This window comes from Cyprinus carpio, chromosome A9, assembly GCF_018340385.1.
Source record: "Cyprinus carpio isolate SPL01 chromosome A9, ASM1834038v1, whole genome shotgun sequence".
Lineage (NCBI taxonomy): Eukaryota > Metazoa > Chordata > Actinopteri > Cypriniformes > Cyprinidae > Cyprinus > Cyprinus carpio.
In genome coordinates, this window is record NC_056580.1 from 10,276,387 (window position 1) to 10,296,674 (window position 20,288).

A 20,288-nucleotide genomic window follows, 5' to 3' on the forward strand; every position below is an offset into this window, starting at 1 on the left:
GCATCACGATCTTTGCCAAAACAGTCGGATACTGAAATGAATCCATGATGTCCTTTATACAGTCAAGATTTCCATTCCTGTAACAGAAAGCAGTAAGGTGTCCCAACATGAAGGCCATGTTTGTCTAGTGTTCTTCTTATACTCTCCATTGAATTGTTTTTTTCCTCTTTTCATCAGGTCTTCTTGCAAGTCTTCTTTTATTCCCCTTGATGATATTGTGCTTTTTCTTTAATGCCTTCAAAGTTTTTCTAGTACAACACATTTTAAACATGAATAAGGCTACCTGCTGCATCTCTAAGAACTTATAGTGACTTGGAAATCTTTTTGCAGCCATATACTTAAAACACATTCTTTTCTATAGTTTTTGTGCAAGCTCTTTTGACTTGGCCATATTTGCAGCTCAACTTAAGCACCTGGATGGGCTAAATTTATATATAACTTAAAAAGATTGTATATTGGTTATCATACACTTGTGATATGCCATTAAACTGTTACAGATTCAGTTTTTGACAGTTCTTGTAAAACATAACATTTACATTTCTTCATTTAGCAGACACAAAAATTGCTTTTACGCCTGTGTAAACATAATTCAAATCACCAGAAATAAACTTATAAATCTTATAAGACATCTCGCGAAGACCCTCAATGCCTAAATATGTTTATAGTATATGTACTGTACTACAGTATGCATCATGATAAGTCAAACGATTGCTGGTGACAAGGCAATCATACAAACGGGATTTTACTCAAGGGTTCACACAAAGGCATTCGTTTTTTTCCGAAATTCAGTTATTTTACAATAATTATAACCATTCAAACATTCCCCTGTTTGTTCTTATACATGTCTGTCTGTCATAGATGATCAGGAGCAAACCAGCTGGCAGGAATCCACTGTGGTTCTTCTTGAGCATGTTGTATAGCCGTGAACAGATCCATGCATGAATCTTGCAGGTCATCGTTCACAATCACACAGTCAAAGTACTGACGATATTTGACCTCCATAGTCCTGCTTGCTTCCTCAATCTCCTCAAAGTCTTTATCCTGACAAAACCAGTGGGACAATGTTACATGTCATGTCCAGGATTCATGAACACACTCTTTTCTTTCAGGTCATAGCTGCTTATCAATCTATTATCAGAAACAAAGGTACCACAAGAAATATCAAATGCATATCTTACATGAAAGCATCTCTTAATGTAGCTATTGGCAAGAAAATGTGGGTCTTTTCTTGTTTGTCTCATGCGTGCTGGGGATGGGGGCCGCACAAATATGATGTAGGGCTTCAGCTTCTTGGTTCTGACTGAATGAATGCACTGGAATGAACAGATACGTGCAGGTGCATCACTGTTTGCAACCTAACTAATGATTAAAACACAAGGCTGGTTTTGATAAACATTAATAATACTTACATGAGGTTCAAGGTCAATAACACACATTTTTCCATTGTCCAGAACATCTTTGACCGAGTCTAAGCTGGTGCCGTACATGTGTCCATTATGCTTTCCATACTCAAGAAATCTGGATATTGTTAAAAACACACAAAAAATCTAAAGCAAGCTGAATCACAAGAACAGATCATCAATTATATATGTTGTTTTTTTTAAGTATTTAAACATAAACAAAAAATATTACTTGTGATTAATCACCATGTATGCAAACACTTCCTTGGTCACAAAGTGATATTCCCGCCCATTCTTTTCACCCATTTTTTGGGACCTTGTTGTGTCTGGAGCAAAACAAGGGACATGCCGTAACATCAGACTGTTTTGTTAAATAATGTTAGATGCTGTTAACAATTTCAGACGTATTGTTAACTTCAAAATCACTCTTTAAGATCTAGCCGTCCAAACAAAATTTCAATGCCTTGTTTGAAATAGTTATTACTCTATGCGTCTACATATCGTAGAAATTTTCAGTGATGTATGAGGGTGGGCAGGCCATATTTTTACAGCACCTTCAAGTCAGAGTTTAAAGGGATCATATGGACAACATACGAGATATTGGTCCCTGGTACGTATTAGGGTTGATTTTGATGAGCCTCCTCCGTAGTTCATTTACACCAACTCCTGATGGACCTGTGGAAAACATGGAAAAGTACTGAGGCTTTAATAGGACAAATTTAAATCAGCCAATGAGACAAATGATTGTTAGTTATTGTCAGTTCATGTATGGATATGATAACCCTGCACATAGAGGACCATACCAATGAGCACAATGAGATGGGGGGGATCATCTATGTGGCGCTGGTAGTGGAGCACCTCTTCATATACGGTGGCTGAGGCGTTATGGCAGCTGCTGACCGCACAGGAATAACACGACGGCTTTCGTTTGCTGTATGATTTCCTCCTCCACACGCGCAGACTGTGTCGGAACCCCACTGATTCCAACAATTGAACAATTCACTTTTCATATGTGTTTGCGTTCATATGAGCCCGAAACTGAAAATTAGCATTTACATTTATTATTCAGATTTCATACCTATATATAATCCCTGCATGTGTTCACCATTCTCACCCTCCTCTGACACTGGACAAAACAAAGAGTTGATCAATGTAAAAACCATTGCCAAACGTTTTAATAACAAATCTTTAAATCAGCAAATCTATATAAAATCTAAATTATTCTCTCATTCAGTGATATGCTCTTTCCTCAGAAAAGACTTACCTACCGAACTCAAAATCTTCTTCATCTGTAAAAACAAATAAATGCATTAAACATTGTGTTAAAATTGTTCATACAACCCAATCTATTACTATGGAAGCCTGTTTCAGCAATGGAATTAAACAATTAAAAAGCCAATTATAAATGAAAAATTGAGAGACATATACTCGCATTTTTGAGAAAAAAAAAAAAAGTTAATTCAAAATTGCTAAATATAAACTCAGAATGGCAAGAAATAAAGTCAGAATTTTAAGATTAAGTCGTTATATATTTTTTTTAATTCTGTACGGAAAGGGCTTTCCATATTACCACACAGAATAATAAGGTAAATAAATGAAGACCTGGATTCTATGAGATAATCCACTGTTCAATGCATTGTTTCTTCATCCTTTATCCATTATCTCCTCTTCTCCTTTAGAACAAAGCGAGTTCCACTCAAGACCACGCCACGCCAGCACTACACCACTAATATTTGATCCATGTTCTTAACAATATAGTCAACATGTAGAATCAAATGGGCACCGAAGGCATTTACTTTTGCAAACCCATTACAATCAATTTCCCTTCCTGTACAGAAAGCTAAGGTGTCAAAATGACGGCCATGTGTTGTCTACTTCTTAAATACTCGCCATTGACTTGGTTTTTTTTCCTCTTTTCATCAGGTCATTCTTGCAAGTCTTCTTTTATTCCCCTTGATGATTTGTGTCGTTTTCTTTAATGCCTTCAAAGTTTTTAAGTTTTTCTAGTACACACACTTTTAAAAACATGAAACTAAACATCTGCATCTCTTATAGGAACTTTATATGACTTTGGGAAATCTTTTTTGCAGCCATATACTTAAAACACATTTCTTTTCTATAGCTTTTATGCAAGGTCTTTTGACTTGGCCATATTCTCGCTAACTTAAACCTGATGGTCTAAATTTAATATAACTTAAAAGATTGTATATTGGTATCATACACTTGTGATATGCCATTAAAACTGTTACGAGTCAGTTTTTGACAGTTCTTCTAAGACATAACATTTTACATTTCTTCATTTAGCAGACACAAAACTTGCTTTTACGCCGTGTGTAAACATAATTCAAATCACCAGAAGATAAACTTATAAACTCTCATAGACAGCTCGTGAAGACCCTCAATGCCTAATATGTTTTATAGTATATGTACTGTACTACAGTATGTACTTGTATGCATCATGATAATTCAACGATTGCTGGTGACAAGGCAATCCTACAAACGGGATTTTACTCAAGGGGTTCACACAAAGGCATTCGTTTTTTTTTTTTCCGAAATTAAGTTATTTTACAATAATTATAACCATTCAACAACATTGCCCTGTTTGTTCTTATACATGTCTGTCTGTCATAGATGATCAGGAGCAAACCAGCTGGCAGAATCCACTGTGGTTCTTCTTGAGCATGTTGTATAGCCGTGAACAGATCCATGCATGAATCTTGCAGGTCATCGTTCACAATCACACAGTCAAGTACTGACGATATTTGACCTCATAGTCCTGCTTGCTTCCCTTAATCTCCTCAAAGTCTTTATCCTGACAAAACCAGTGGGACAATGGTTACATGTCATGTCCAGGAGTTCATGAACACACTCCTTTTCTTTCAGGTCATTCTGCTTATCAATCTATTATCAGAAACAAAGGTACCACAAGAAATATCAAATGCATATCTTACATGAAAGCATCTCTTAATGTAGCTATTGGCAAGAAAATGTGGGTCTTTTCTTGTTTGTCTCATGCGTGCTGGGGATGGGGGCCGCACAAATATGATGTAGGGCTTCAGCTTCTGGGTTCTGACTGAATGAATGCACTGGAGATACGGATATGTGCAGGTGCATCACTGTTTGCAACCTAACTAATGATTAAAACCACAAGGATGGTTTTTGATAAACATTTAATGATACTTACATGAGGTTCAAGGTCCATAACACACATTTTTTCCCATTGTCCAGAACATCTTTGACCGAGTCTAAGCTGGTGCCGTACATTGTCCATTATGCTCGCCATACTCAAGAAATCTGGACATTGTTAAAAACACACAAAAATCTAAAGTAAGCTGAATCACAAAAACAGATCATCCATTATATATGTCTTTTTAAGTATTTAAACATAAACAAAAAATAGTTACTTGTGATTAATCACCATGTATGCAAACACTTCCTTGGTCACAAAGTGATATTCCCGCCCATGTTTTTTCACCCATTTTTTGGGACCTTGTTGTGTCTGGAGCAAAACAAGGGACATGCCGTAACATCAGACGGTTTTGTTAAATAAGGTAGATGCTGTTTACAATTTCAGACGTATTGTTAACTTCAAAATCACTCTTTAAGATCTAGCCGTCCAAACAAAATTTCAATGCCTTGTTTGAAATAGTTATTACTCTTGTGCTTCTACATATCGTAGAAATTTTCAGTGATGTATGAGGGTGGGCAGGACATATTTTTACAGCACCTTCAAGTCAGAGGTTAAGGGATCATATGGACAACATACGAGATATTGGTCCCTGGTACGTATTAGGGTTGATTTTGATGAGCCTCCTCCGTAGTTCATTTACACCAACTCCTGATGGACCTGTGAAAACATGGAACAGTACTGAGGCTTTAATGGGACAAATTTAAATCAGCCAAAGAGACAACTGATTGTTAGTTTATTGTCAGTTCATGTATGGATATGATAACCCTGCACATAGAGGACCATACCAATGAGCACAATGAGATGGGGGGGATCATCTATGTGGCGCTGGTAGTGGAGCACCTCTTCATATACGGTGGCTGAGGTGCTTATGGCAGCTGCTGACCGCACAGGAATAACACGACAGCTTTCGTTTGCTGTATGATTTCCTCCTCCACACGCGCAGACTGTGTCGGAACCCCACTGATTCCAACAATTGAACAATTCACTTTTCATACGTGTATGCGTTCATATGAGCCCGAAACTGAAAATTAGCATTTACATTTATTATTCAGATTTCATACCTATATATAATCCCTGCATGTGTTCACCATAATCTCACTCCTCCTCCCTGACACTGGACAAAACAAAGAGTTGATCAATGTAAAAAACCATTGCCCAAACGTTTTAATACAAATCTTTAAATCAGCAAAATCTATATAAAATCTAAAAAATTATTCTCTCATTCAGTGATATGCTTCTTTCCTAAGAAAAGACTTACCTACCGAACTCAAATCTTCTTCATCTGTAAAACAAATAAATGAATTAAACACTGTGCTTAAATTGTTCATACAACCCCATCTATTTCTATTGAAGCCTGTTTCAGCAATGGAATTAAACAATCAAAAAGCCAATTATAATTTTTTATCTTACAATTCTGACTTTTTCTGAATTATATCGTATTTCTTTTTTAGAACTGTGAGAGGTAAATGCAAAACTGTGATAATATAAACTCAGAATGGCAAGAAAAAAAAAAGTTAATTCAAAATTGCTAAATATAAACTCAGAATGGCAAGAAATAAAGTCAGAATTTTAAGATTAAAGTCGTTATATATTTTTTTAATTCTGTTACGGAAATGGGCTTTCCTATATTACCACACAGAATAATAAGGTAAATAAATGAAGACATGGATTCTATGAGATAATCACCTGTTTCAATGCATTTGTTCTCATCCATTATCTCCTCTTCTCCTTTAGAACAAAGAGAGTTACACTCAAGACACTCACCCAGCACTACACAACTAATATTTTATCCATGTTCTTACACAATATAGTCAACATGGAATCAAAATGGGCCCTATTTACTTTATGCACACCCATTACAATCAATTCCAAATAGACAAAAACAAGTTGCACTAACATTTTTTCTCTTTGCATATTCTGTTAGAAACTCATCACATTATGAAACAGTGAGAAGTGATGTACACTGTTTAAACAATAGTGAAGATTTTATGAAAGCAATAACTGTGACATATGCACCACATTGCAAAGAGCATAAAATATATAAAAAATAGGACACATGGACTAAACTCATTAATTATAATGAAAACAGTATAAACATAAACACAAAAATCACAGGGAAAGACCAAAGAAAATACATACCAATATCTGCTGCGCTCACTTTGGATATCAAAGCAAAGAAAATGACAAAGAATTAGACTAGCAATCAATCAATATTAAATATGAATAATATTAATGCAACATTGTGGGTCATCATATGAACAGACTGCAATTAGTACATCTTAAGTGGTCATAGCATTTAGGGATGTAAAGATTCACTCAACTCACGATTCGATTCGATTCACGATTTTTGATTTCACGATTCGATTCGATTCACGATTTTATTTTATTTTTTAACAAAATGATATTGATTTCTCGATTCGATTCGATTCACGATTTTTGATTTCACGATTCGATTCGATTCACGATTTTATTTTATTTTTTAACAAAATGATATTTAAGACAAATTATGAATGAAATGTGTCCTTTTATTATTGCTTGGACAAAATGCTGTACATTTCTTAATAATATAACTATAATATACTAATATAGCACTTGCATATTATTGCTCTTTTGTTGGTTTTGATTGCTTCTGTTATTCTCATTTGTACTTAACTATGGATAAAAGTGTCTGTTATATGACAAAATTTAAAGAGTGTAAATGTAAATAACAAAACTAAATTTGTCTAATTTTAAAACAAGCCTTTGTCTAAATAAGTAACACAAATAAAATAAATCTCTTCATATAAACAAAAAAATTCTTCTACAAGTTTCAAAATTTATAGCAAAAACAGAATCGTCTGCATTTTTAATCATGATCCAAACAAAGATGCTTCATACATGCAATATGAGCAGTTTTTAATTTAAATTAAATTCTATAATTAAAAAATTTGGAAGCAAAAACAGAATGTTGGTTTGACTTCAGTTTTGTGAAACCATACAGAAAAATATCTGCATGAAACAGGAGACGAGCTGAATGAGACGCAGATTCACTCTCTGCCAGCAGGTGGCGCTGAAAAAGAAGCAGCGCTGCACTTGAAGTTTAATGACGTTTAATATGCATTATACAGAGGCAAGATGAAAAGAAAAAATACCATCTAAACTTTTCTAAAGACAGTAAGTTCCCTTTAGACATGCATTCATATAAACTCCTACACTTAAATGAATTGCGATTGGTTTTAGCATCTCAACCGATATTAATCGTCACATATTTAAATCGATTTTCAACCGGCCTTGCAGTTAATCGTTATATCAAAGATGACTTTTTTAATTAAGAATGACTCTCTGACCTTGATGAGCTGTATCTGCTACTGCGATTTTGAAATGGTGTTTAAAACATCATGTCATGAGCTGCAGGATTGTAATGAAAACAGTGTTTTGTAATAATAGCCTCTACGCAAAACCTGCATTACACTGAGCAATCTGTGCTGGATTGAAATGTTTAGGGACTTGTTTAACAGGGACCTTGCGAACTTCAATCGCTTGTTTCTAATTCCTCAGAAAGATATGCAGAAGAACCTGGTGTTAAGAAATAATAGTATCTATCCTTCTTTCACCTTAATGGTTGAGCACAAGGTGGACAGGACTAGTCAATCAGTCGTAAAGGAAGGATCATGCCAAGAACAGCTCACTTTCAAGCTTCTTTAAAGTAATTAGATCAGGATTGAGACACTTAAAGATTAAAAAGAATATCATACAAACTAACATCTTAAATAGTGTGCATATAAGTCCATAAATACTCGTGTTTTAACATACATTTTAACATACAGGGTCTGATGCAGGTGTGAGCTTGATAAGGTTGGGACCACCACAACTCCCTTTGCTTACTGCAAAACAAGGAAATAAACATCAGTCTTGCTCAAAAATTGATCAATGGCATAATTTTGAAAAAACTTAAACTTAGCATAATTCAAAACTGACTATCTTAATTGGTTAGTGGAGGGTATGAGGCCACAACACAATGAGGCACTGTGGAGTTTCCTGGCCTGCCACCATCGGATGTCCCTCTGGTCTACAATCTCCAGCAAGTCTCCTTTACTGTAAGCCATGCCTGCATCTGGGCAGGGGATCGCAGGGTCCTGCAGAGGACTGTAATCCACCATGGGTCTCACATAGAGCTAATAGGAGAGAGAGACGATTAACAATAACTTTTTTTGTTTACTTTTTTTAATAAGTCATTTTTTTAACACATAAAGGGAACTCACTATATAGTATTAATTAAATATATAGTATCTATTAAATGCATTCATTTATTAAACATTTGTAGAATGTTATACATATATTTATTAAATACTTGCATAGTGCCGAGTGAATATTTTATGAAGATATTTACAGTGCACTTACAGCTGGTTGGCGGTTGGCGGGTTGTGGTGAATTAGGGATCACTTTAAAAAGAATATTTCCCTGAAATTGTACCTATAAAAGTGTGGAACACTGCATGAATGGATATGGTCATTATAAGAGTTGGGAATGGCTTGAAAGTCTTAGATATTATGTAACTGGAAGAGAGTGGGGAACGCTATAAGAAACAAAAAGAGGTTTTAATCTTGACTTTACCAGCATCTGAATGACGCGCTCGGGCTGCAGTCCCTGCACTTTTTGTCCATTCACTTCCACCAGCTTGTCGCCAGGATGAAGAAGTCCTAAAAGACACACATACACATTAGAGAGTACAACTGTTAGTCTTATACTTTCAAACATCAAAATGATCACTTTCTCTACCATGTGGTGTTAATGGCTCAGAAACACACACTTCACCTTTAAAGTCAGCATTAAATTAAAACTCACCGTATCCAATTTCTAAATGTATGTTACTGATATTATTTTGAACAATTCATCCATGCATATTTTAACCTCATAATTCTTAAAATATCATAATCTTCCATTGAAAGGATTGGTGACATATGTTGGACTACTTCCAATCATTTAGTCTGCTTAAACTCCACCCCTTTCTTAAAACTGACATCCAATCAACAACCGATGGATAGAACCAAGTTCCTCCATACATTTTTTCTTTTTTGATAACCTGTTTCACTTGGGTGTTCTGTACATTACAATTCTGAAGAAATGATCTGATGCTGAAGTATGAGCTCAAATAACAAAAGTATATATAAGGTTACTTACCACTGCGATCTGCCAGTCCTCCATGTATCACCCTTGCAATAAAGATGTTCCCTGTTCTTTCATTCTTCCTAATAGTTGCCCCCTAAAATTGTGAAAACAGACAAGAATGGTCAATCAGTTGGTTGTCAATGACAACAGGCATCACATGGTGATTCCCACAGAAGATCTTACTCCTGCACATGAGTGGAGGAAGGATGTGGGTGCAGTGGAAAACATGTTATGATGAAATATCAGGAGGATGGACATTGCGGTAATGAGATTGCGGAATCCAGTCATCTCAAACAGAAACATGCCTGACTTGACCTACTGTAAACTAAAAGTGTGACAGAGGTCAAAGAGGAACTTTGGGAGTTTGTGAAAGACACATAGGGTTGAAGAATGGGTTGATGAATGAGCTTCGGATGAAGAATGTAGCATTTTTATTTGAAGGCACAAGCACCAATCAATGAATCGTTCCATGGATCTTGATTGTGGATGGGATGAAGAAGAGGTACAAATAAGAAAAAAACCAAGTAATTGCCTGTTTGTAGTGTAGTTCCATTGTAGTGAACAGCATTCGGTAAAATCAAAACCAGCAATTTCAGCAAAGAGTAAAGTAAGGAGAGAGAAGTGGGAACACAGAGTCACTCTTATTTCCTCATCTTCGACTTTTTCTTCTTGCTAGAGAGGCACAGTATTGTATTACAGTCATCGTTAGGAGTGGAGGTCATCAGCTTTGATAGGGAAGTCTATCCAGTTTTACTTTCTGGTGTTACAGACCTGTTTCTGGTCTGGCATGATGAAGACTTGCATGAGTTGCATAGTGGTGCTACATGAGAAAAATCCATGTTACAGCTTAAAGAAGAGGAGGAAAACGATGATGTGTTTGAAGATGAAGACGATGAGATGGAGGATGAGACATGAGGAGTGTTGCTGAAAGATTTCTTTGCTGGTGCAATCGGCTGGCCGGGCAAGATGGGCACCCTTGCCATTTTTTAGATGGGTTGGGATCTGGAAGTCACTCCTGGAGACTTGCTGGAAATAATAAGACCCTGCAGTTTGTCCACCACTTCCACCAACAGACTCAATGCCTGGGCGTTTTCCTCTACACTGTCTGTCATTCTCTCAGTTACCTCTACCATCTTCTGCCTGAGATCTCCAGCGTCACTGGTGCTCTGGTCCACACTGCTGGCAACGGTATGGACGGCTGACCTCAGTTCATCCAGGCTGTTTTGCTTTGTGAACACCAGAGCTGGATGAGAGCAGGTGGCATCTATGGAGTGGTGCCGTTGAAGCAGAGGGCTGGAGGGGGCTCCACATCAAAGAAAAGACAAAAAATAGCGTGGGTATCCTAGAGATGAGGTGTTGCAAGCTGTGCACGTATGGTGTTGGTCTTCGACTAGGGTTTCTACACCATCTGCACAGTTCTCTTCAATTATAATAGACAAAACAGGATAGATTAATTTGGTTTCAGAATTAAACACTGTAAGACAGTGTTTGGCCTTGTCATGCCAACAGTAGATGTCTTTGGGACATGATGAGCCTTACCCATAATCACAGAGTCATAAGCTGAGAGGTTCAGACCTCCTCCCGAGAGATGGGCAGTTTGGCAGCACAGGTTACAGCTACCAGTGGACTGATACCTGGGGAGCGAGTGCGGCTGTCCTGAGGGTATGGAGGACAGCAGACTGGTGGAGGATGACAGACCACCTTCAGACCCCAGGAGACTCTGTCCCCCTGAGCCAAAAAGCCTGGCTAAAGCCAGTTTCTCCACTGTGAGTCGCCTAAGGCTGTTCCAGTAACTGGGCTTTCCCTCTTTGACACATTATAAGTGAAAAAACAGGATGAGCATGCTAACCAACAAACATTAGACCAAGAAAAAGCTTGGGTATCTAGCAATATGGCGAAATAAGAGTCAAGTAAAAGCACATTCTGTTGCAATGACAAAATTATCTGTCTTTATTGGGATGGAACCGGATGTGGCCTATCCCTGAAGGACCTTCTGGATGTGCATTATCCTGTTTTTATGCTTCTATCTGCCATAAAGGTAAATAACTGGACAAAAATAAAGTGCCCCTTATTATGGATTTTTGAAAATTACTTTTCATGCAGTGTGTAACACAGCTCTAAGTGAATTAAAACATCTTACACTTTTCATTACACTGTAATATCCATCTAGGAATAAACAGAATTGTAGATTATAACACAGGACCGTGATCATTAGAATAAACACAGTGAAGTGCAAAATCAGTGGTGGGATTGGTGGGAATGGTGACATTCCCATACTTTTACATACTTAAGACTCAAACATCTGATTTCAGTAGGTTTTAAAAGCTGTTATTACATAACCATACAGCTCTTACCATAGATCAGAAAAAATATTTCCAGCCATACTCTTTACATGATATTGTACTGTAGTGCAACAAGGGACATTTAGGTGGGATTACAGATAAGCTGTTCACTAACATATCTGAAATTGCAGTGCTATTTATAATGTGATGCTCACCAGAGGCTGTTTATTCTTCACAAGGCAAACAATCCTCATGGCCTCTTCATTGTCAGGCAGTTTGTCAGGAAGGGGCGGCACCACTGGACCGTAGTCCCTCTGGGCCACAGAATCATGAGCAGAGAGCAGAGCCTGGGGAGAAATACATAATAAATGGTAATTAAAAAACAAATAATAAAACACGACTGACCTAACTTTTATTTACATACATGTACCATAATGTAATGATCATACTAGCAAATTAGACTCTAACCTGCACATGAAGGCGTTTCAGTAAAATATAAAGTTCTTGTGCCTCAGAGGAAGGAGCAGCCAGTCCTCGCACACTGACCATAATCTGTGGGAGAGCAGAAGACAGACGATGAAAAGAAAATAAAGGCTGATAGGATTACTTCACCCGGAAATTAAAATATTTTCATCCTTTACTCACTCTTACTGTATGTATGACTTTGGAAGCCTTATAATACACTATAGTGCTTAAATAATCACTTACTCAACCTCATGTATAACTTTAGAAGACTTGGAATATACTTACAATGAATAATATACTATAAAACCAAATGAGTTAAGGTAACTCAAACCATCTGAGGAAACATTGCATTAAATGAAATAAGTTCACTGAACTTGTAACTACTGTTTTTAAATGCTTTAAATGGTTTTGTGAATCCACGAAAAGAGGACTCTCTTAATATTATATTAAACTATAAATACATTAAAATAAGTCAATGCTTTTTAAATAAACCAACATACTCTAACTAAACCATAAACAATATCAATTTAAAATAACTGAATAGTCAATGCAAAAACAAAAAATAAAAAAAAAAATATATGCTAAACCTGTAACCATGGGGGTTAGTAGTTGTCAAATATATTTTCTTTCCTTTATTACAATATGTTTTGATATACTTTACCAAAATAATAAAAACAAAGAATTACAAAAAACATATTTATTCTATTAAATACAACATTATAGTATAGTATTTGAGTAACATGAACATGTTTCAATGATTAAATTTGACTGTTATATGTCATTATATTATATATGACATGAGCGTTTCATATGATTGATGACTGAAGGAAGGACAATAGATTTTCACATCTCTGTGAAAAAGCCCTTCAAAGCAAAGTCAGTAATAAAATGCACTGACTGACCTCCTGAGATAGTCTCGAGGAATAAGGCAGGTACGGGCTTGGGGCATCTTGACTGTGCTGCACCAGACACTCATATACCTACAGGAAATAACAAATCCTTTATGTGCAAGACACATAATAGTCACGGGTGTAAGTATTGAATGAGCATGTCTTACCCTGAGAAGAGAGTAAAGCCAAGGAGCACTGAGGAGACTGTACAGAAGATCAGCACCATTAGTATCTCTGTCTATGGAGAGTCTCACTTCCTCAACCACTTCTGCCAAGATCTGAGCCAAACCTACATGTGTGAAAGAGAACACTGTAGTATTTGATTTGCTGTTATACCATTATGCATGTCAAGGCACAACATTACTGTTCTATGTATTTGCAAATGCACACCATTGTCATCTTGTCCAGGTTGTGTCACTGGCTCCTCCTCCATTGATTGTCGCATGATAAACTTCTCTATTCAGATCACTGCAGTCCTATAAAACAAACCAATGTCGAGAGTACAAGGGCACGATCTACATTTCAGCTGCAGAATTATAAATCATAAATTATGAGTGCAAAACTGACAGGAACGTTACATATTTAGCGGATTACTCGTTTTAAAGAACAAATTGTAATAGCTTTAACTTGTCATTTTTTTTTAAATTATTCCTAACCCATTTTAAATAACCAATTTATAACATTTTTAAAAATATATATATTTATTTGTATTTAAGACAAAAAAAATGTTATAATGAAAAATACACCTGCTCAAAAACAAACTAGTTACTTTATAATCTTGAACCTGGAGATATAAACAATATGATGGTCAGCCAGTGTCATTTATTACAAAGACGCTACTAATCTACAACTACACAATTAATACACATCAAATTGAAGTAATCTGGAAATTGTCCAATTAATTTTAAGAATGAAATTAAACATTGACTGTGATCTCTGAACTCTGTTACGAAAGCAGGTCAAGAGTCTGTCATGTGAAGATTAGATTATGATGCCGCACTTACCTCCTTACACTCCTGCCACTGTCTTCCTCCAAACCACACTGATGCTTCTTCATCCTACGTTTAGACCAGGTAGCTGTGGAGCATCTTGTTAGCTGAGCTTTATATTAAGGTGATCTGCTTCTAGCCTGCCAACATGCATGTGGTTTTACTATAAAATGTCTCTGGAAACTCAGATTGTAATCCTTTTCTATCCCATTTAATCCAGCGAGGGGCCGGCCTCTCTCTGTGAGCAATTCCATAGGACCGCCTGCCACTCAAAGCTTCTTACATCCTCCTGCTGTTAGAGCTCAATACACACTCACACAATACGGCCAACCAACTTTACAGTTAAAATGGAAAATATGACACACAAAACATCTCATAAATCCAAAAGACTCAGCTGGTGCCACAGACTTTTAACTGGCATTATTGTTACACAACAGACAAAGATAAAAAATATATCACAATGCCAAAGACTTAACAACTTAAGAATTGCAATCTATTGAATAGATAGGGGAAAACATATTTAAAGAAGCAATGTGCATTTTTTTTTTTTTTTTTTTAAAAGGAACAATTTATCCAAAACTGAATATTTTCTGAAAATGTACTCACCCTCAGGTCATCCAAGATGAAGATGAGTTTGTTTCTTCATCTGAACAGATCTGAAGAAATTTAGCATTACATCACTTGCTCACTAATGGATCTTCTGCAGTGAATGGGTGCCGTCAGAATGAGAGCAGAAACAAATGATTAAAAACATCACAATACAACATCACAAAGGCCTTGTGAAGTGAAAAGTTCCATGTTTGTAGTAAACAAATCAATCATTTAACTTGTAAGTGTTTTTAACTTCAAATTACTGCTTCCAACTAAAATACGAGTCTAGCTTTAACATTGCTCTCTTCTGAAAAAGTCGTCTTGTCTGAATCAAGAGAGAAATACGCACAAATTAAGAACTGTTTACAAGCAAAAACACCCCAAAAAAGTTCTAAAAAAATATGTTGCTGTATTTTGATGTGAGAGGACAACAGAAGAAAAACTTTAAAACTAAAAAAATAATAATAAATTAACAAACTAATACATATAAACAGGTTTAAAGTTAAAAACATCATAATACATTTGTTTTTTACAAACAAACAGATTTTCACTTCACAAATTGTTAGTTGATGTACTGGAGTCATGTGGATTACATACTGGACTATAATTGTGATGTATTTAATCGTTTGTTTGTGCTCTCATTCTGACGGCACCCATTCACTGCAGTGGATCCAGTGGTAAGCAAGTGATGTACTGCTAAATTTCTCCAGATCTGTTCAGATGAAAAAAAAAAAATCTCATCTAGATTTTGGATGGCCTGAGGGTGAGTAAATATTCAGCAAATTTTAATTTTTTAGCTAAACTATTAACTTAACTACAAAAAACATAGCACAATACAACACGTGAATTCCACAACTGTTTTCTTGAACAGCGCTAATGGTCTTAAATTGAACCTCATTAATTATTTCTATTATCTATATTATTATCAATTCATAACTATATAAGAAAGGTGACAGAGAAGAAAACCACAACATACATTTTATCTCACAGGTATGGAATGTTTATTGAAGTAGTAAAAGTAGTATGCCAGAAAATTGTTTACAAAAACAGCTCATTCATTCCTTTTATCATGACTTCAGTTGTACAAATTGTTGTCAAACTGTGTTTGACTAATTAATTTTCAAGGTGATGATAACATTTACAGAAGATCAACAATGAGAGTACAAGTAGTTTAACAAAACCAGTAACCTTCTGAAAAATCTAATCAAATCTGCTATTGTATTTAACAGAAAAGGTGCTGTTGTCTTTATGATCTTCATAAGCAATACTTTAGTAACCAGTCTAGCCAATGACAATGACCTAACTAGTGACAAACTAAAATTTGAATAATGGCACCACTTAATAATTGGCTGGTTTTCATCACTTGGCAAATTTATGATTTTCAAAGATTTGAGTATTTTTTGCAAATATTGTGTAAAAGTTATTGTTTGTTTCACTTATTATCAGTAAGTCACATACTGTATATAAACATTGAGCCATCCTGCTCTCTAGATTTTGGCCATCAGTCATTAAAAACCCAGATCTGCCATTTAGATCTCACAACAAGCCTGTGTGACATCAGCAAAATTCTTTCAGTGCATGTTCAAATGTACAAAAGAGGCATTCAGAGGAAAACACACACACACACACACACACTGACACATATACATAACTTTTTCACAAGTTCTTGATCGGTTTGATATACAGTATGTGAAATAAGTTAATTCATGAATAAAGGCATTCGTGAAACAAGCAAAATGTATAGGTTATTGCTAGTTTTGCCAGTGCAAAATACTACATGCTGAGGTCCTTTAGGGGAACTTCAATTCAAAACACAATCCAATAAGACTAGATAATATAATTACAAATAAATCAAATTTCATATAGCGAAAAACTTCATGTCAATGTTATCATTCAAATAAATATCAAAAATACATAAAAAAATATGACTTCATAGTCTTCAGTGTAATATTTCTAAAAAGGCATATTGTGATCTTAATATTCACTCTGGCACAGTCTAAATAAGGTCTTTTACTAATACTAAAAAAAAAAAATCACATATAGAAAAAAACCACATCAAAATGCTCTCACACTCAAAAATAAAAACCACATACTATACACATTGTTTTCCTAAAATGAAAACCCCAAAATCCTAACCAATGTTTTACTCAGAGGAAAGTATCCCATGGTGTTATAAAACCATTTAAGAAGTGAGCATCTTCATACAGCAGATACTTAATTTTTACTTTTTTGAAAACACATCACAATATCACTGACTGTCTACTTGACAAACTGGACTTCAGGCATTTTTGGCATTTTCCTTCTCCCCAGTCTTCCTCCAGACTCTGGCACAGTTAGGATCTACATTGAATTCCGATAATGCAAAAAGTTGCTTCACCACTGCAAGTCACCTTTACAGGTGCAGGGGGGTTCAATAACACCATTACTGCTTCCGCAGTCACAAATCTCCTCACTTGCAGTTTATTATACCTACATACAGCACTCACAAGACTTCAAAAATTTCTTTCTGTATCTTAAAAATGATGGCACTGCAACAGCCCAGGTCGCATAATGTGCGGTTTTGAAATGAACCAGGCTGGGAGTTTTTTAAAAAAATCCAGGTAACCCAATAAAAAGCTCGTTTTAGAGAACCTTATTACTAGGGATTTGCAGCTACAGGATTTTTTAAAACTGATTACAAGTTAAAATATATTTTAGCAATACTATAAAATAATGAACTTTTTCAGTAGGGTGACCTGTAACTATTTTCTTTTTAAAGCTTTTGCAGTAACAATTGCGACCACTGCAAGTCACCTTTTTTTCAATAACTCCATTAAGATGCCACTGTATAATAACAAAGAAAATAAAAAAAATAACACATAATCTCCTTCAAAACCATCAATAATACATACTCTTACACAACCCCATCTAACTCTGGCATAAATAACATACATAAAAATAAATTAAAAACTGTACACTACCGTTCAAAAGTTTGGGATCAGTAAGATATTTTGAAAGAAATTAATATTTGTATTCAGCAAGGATGCATTAAAGGGATAGTTCACCTTCAGTTGCTGGTCCCCTTGCATAGTGTTTTTTTCCATACTATGGAAGTCAATGGGGACCAGCAACTGAAGATGAACTATCCCTTTAAAATGATTAAAAGTGACAGTAAAAATGTCAACAGTATTTTCAAAAGTTTATATTTTTAAATAAATGCAATTCTTTTGAACTTTCTATTCATCAAAATTCCTGAGAGAGAGAGAAAAAAAGTATGATTTCCACAAAAATATTAAGCACAAATGCTTTCAGCACTGATAATAAGAAATGCAAATCAGTATATTAGAATGACTTCTGAAGGATCATGTGACACTGAAGACTGGAGTAATGCTGCTGAAAATTCAGCTTTGCATAACAGAAATAAATTACATAACAGAAAATTATTTTACTGTATTTTTATCAAACACATGCTGCCTTGGTATGCATAAGAGACTGTATTTTTATCAAACACATGCTGCCTTGGTATGCATAAGAGACTTCAAAAACATTAAAAAAAATCTTACTGACCTCAAATGTTTCAACAGTAGTTTATGTTTGTATGTATGGGTTTTCTATAACAAAATATTTAAATACTTCTGTTTATCGCTGTTGCTTATATAAATAAGCGTGGTTTTAGTTGATTAGTTCTATATAGAGTAGATATATTTGTTCACGTTACTGTCAATCTGAGATAATTCATTCAAAAAACCCCATTGTTTTTGTGTCACATGAGCACTGCTCCGATAAAGTTACATAGTTTCATCTGATTATTTTAAAATCAGAGTATCATCATTAGTTTGAGTATCAGTATATAAGCCAGAGACAGAATGCTAATAATAGAATATAATATATAGCAATATGACTGTCAGTTATTACTGAAACTGCATGTAATAACCTTGTGACACCTGTTGAGTGCTTATTCTGCGATCTTATATAAAACAGAAAACTTTTCTGTCCATGTAATATGGGTGTTGAAATGTACATGTTTCTTCAAGGGGTAACTGTGCTGGCAGTCAGATGGTCAATGTGAGAGTCTCAGTAGTTATAACAATTGAAGTAATCTCTGTAGAACAGTGCTTAAGGGAGATGAGTGGAAAGTGAGCTTATTTTTGAGACCTGAAATAAATGAGCACATCTTGCCTTGACCTCTAATCCGTGTCTCTTTAAATGGCTCTGTAAAACTGTGCGCAAGTTGGCAAAGCTGTGGCTGCACTCTTCGCAAAACAATCCCTCCTATGTCGTCTTCTCAAGCTGAATCTGGTTGTAGCAGGCCTAAGGGCAGAGAAAGAGATTAAAGTAAAACATGGAAGAGAATGAAAGGGGACTAGTGACTGCGTGTGATGAGATTATCCTTAAAATCCACTCAAATCCTTAAAGGCTTTAGCTTTACAAATAAAACTTTTGGTTCATAAAACCAGCCCTCAATATTAAAAGGGGTCATGTCATACATTATTTATTCAGTTTCAAGTTCTTACATGAAGTGATCAAACTAAGAATTACAAGGTAAAATTGATATTCTAATGACATATTCTAATGTTACTTGTCCCTGAAGTTGTGCAAAAAAAAAAATAATGTAATTTCATTCTCACTTTGAGAGTTGTTAACATGAATCCAAGCTGTCCCAGCTGTAGACTGCCGTCTGTTAGGTCCTCTATCAGACTCACTTCAGAGCCCAGGTTTCTGATCCTACACATTCACAAGCGACAGGTTCTTTACATGGGCAGGCAAACTGCACATACATTTGTGTTTCAACTGATAACTTCATTGCAATGAGGTCTATATGCAGTGAAGGGTTTATAAAAGTACCGTGCGCGGAGCACCACATAGAGGAAGATCGGAAAGAGGTCATCCATGCACCACAGAAACTCTTTCCCAAGCAGAGCCTGCACTTCCTGAGTGACCTCCTCAAAGGTCAGCTGTATCACTTGCAACTTGTCTGAGGGAGTGAACGCTGTGCTGCAGAAGCAAAGAGAAAAATAAAAAGAAGATTGCTAATAAAATGTTCCTGTTGTTGTTTTCTGCCTTTCTTACACACAAGACTGTCTTTACCTGATCTGTTGCAGGGTTTCAACAGCAGTGGCAAAGCATGCATCTTTAGTACTAGGCAAGACCTGTCCATTAAATTAAATTAAACCAATAAAGTTATATATTTCTCCAGCAGTGTCATTACTGATTATTTTCTTAGGAATGACAGAAAGCTTCACCTGCTTTTTCTTTCCCAGTACAGAGACAGAAACTGGCCAGAACTTTCTGGAAAACAAAAAAACATTCAACTCAAAACTGTAAGAGCCACCGTCCATTTTATAATATGTTAT

At 35.6% G+C, this 20,288-nt stretch overlaps 2 protein-coding genes across 3 annotated transcripts; both read right to left on the minus strand.

Moving 5' to 3' along the window:
• Positions 1-1,275: 1,275 nt before the first annotated feature.
• LOC109070786 (MAGUK p55 subfamily member 4-like) lies at positions 1,276-14,947 on the minus strand. Of its 2 annotated transcripts, XM_042763427.1 has the most exons (20): positions 14,380-14,946; positions 13,766-13,851; positions 13,543-13,664; positions 13,388-13,465; positions 12,489-12,572; positions 12,236-12,367; positions 9,751-9,832; positions 9,184-9,269; positions 8,971-9,042; positions 8,548-8,744; positions 8,395-8,453; positions 6,730-6,747; positions 6,277-6,318; positions 2,669-2,689; positions 2,479-2,526; positions 2,204-2,377; positions 1,995-2,075; positions 1,647-1,726; positions 1,410-1,518; positions 1,276-1,313 (listed from the first exon to the last, which is right to left on the minus strand). In XM_042763427.1, the coding sequence occupies exons 2-19, from the start codon at positions 13,818-13,820 to the stop codon at positions 1,510-1,512; spliced, it is 1,440 nt and encodes a 479-aa protein (XP_042619361.1). In that variant the 5' UTR covers positions 13,821-13,851; positions 14,380-14,946; the 3' UTR covers positions 1,276-1,313; positions 1,410-1,509. The 2 variants fall into 2 exon arrangements, with proteins under 2 accessions (XP_042619361.1, XP_042619362.1); XM_042763428.1 differs by lacking the exons at positions 1,276-1,313; positions 1,410-1,518; positions 1,647-1,726; positions 1,995-2,075 and having other exon boundaries at positions 2,284-2,377; positions 2,665-2,689; positions 14,380-14,947.
• Positions 14,948-18,438: 3,491 nt separating this feature from the next.
• LOC122134333 (alsin-like) lies at positions 18,439-20,288 on the minus strand. The gene is made up of 5 exons (XM_042763434.1): positions 20,178-20,288; positions 20,023-20,084; positions 19,780-19,929; positions 19,563-19,659; positions 18,439-19,245 (listed from the first exon to the last, which is right to left on the minus strand). Exons 1-5 carry the CDS (start codon positions 20,271-20,273, stop codon positions 19,207-19,209), a joined length of 444 nt encoding a protein of 147 aa, XP_042619368.1. The 5' UTR covers positions 20,274-20,288; the 3' UTR covers positions 18,439-19,206.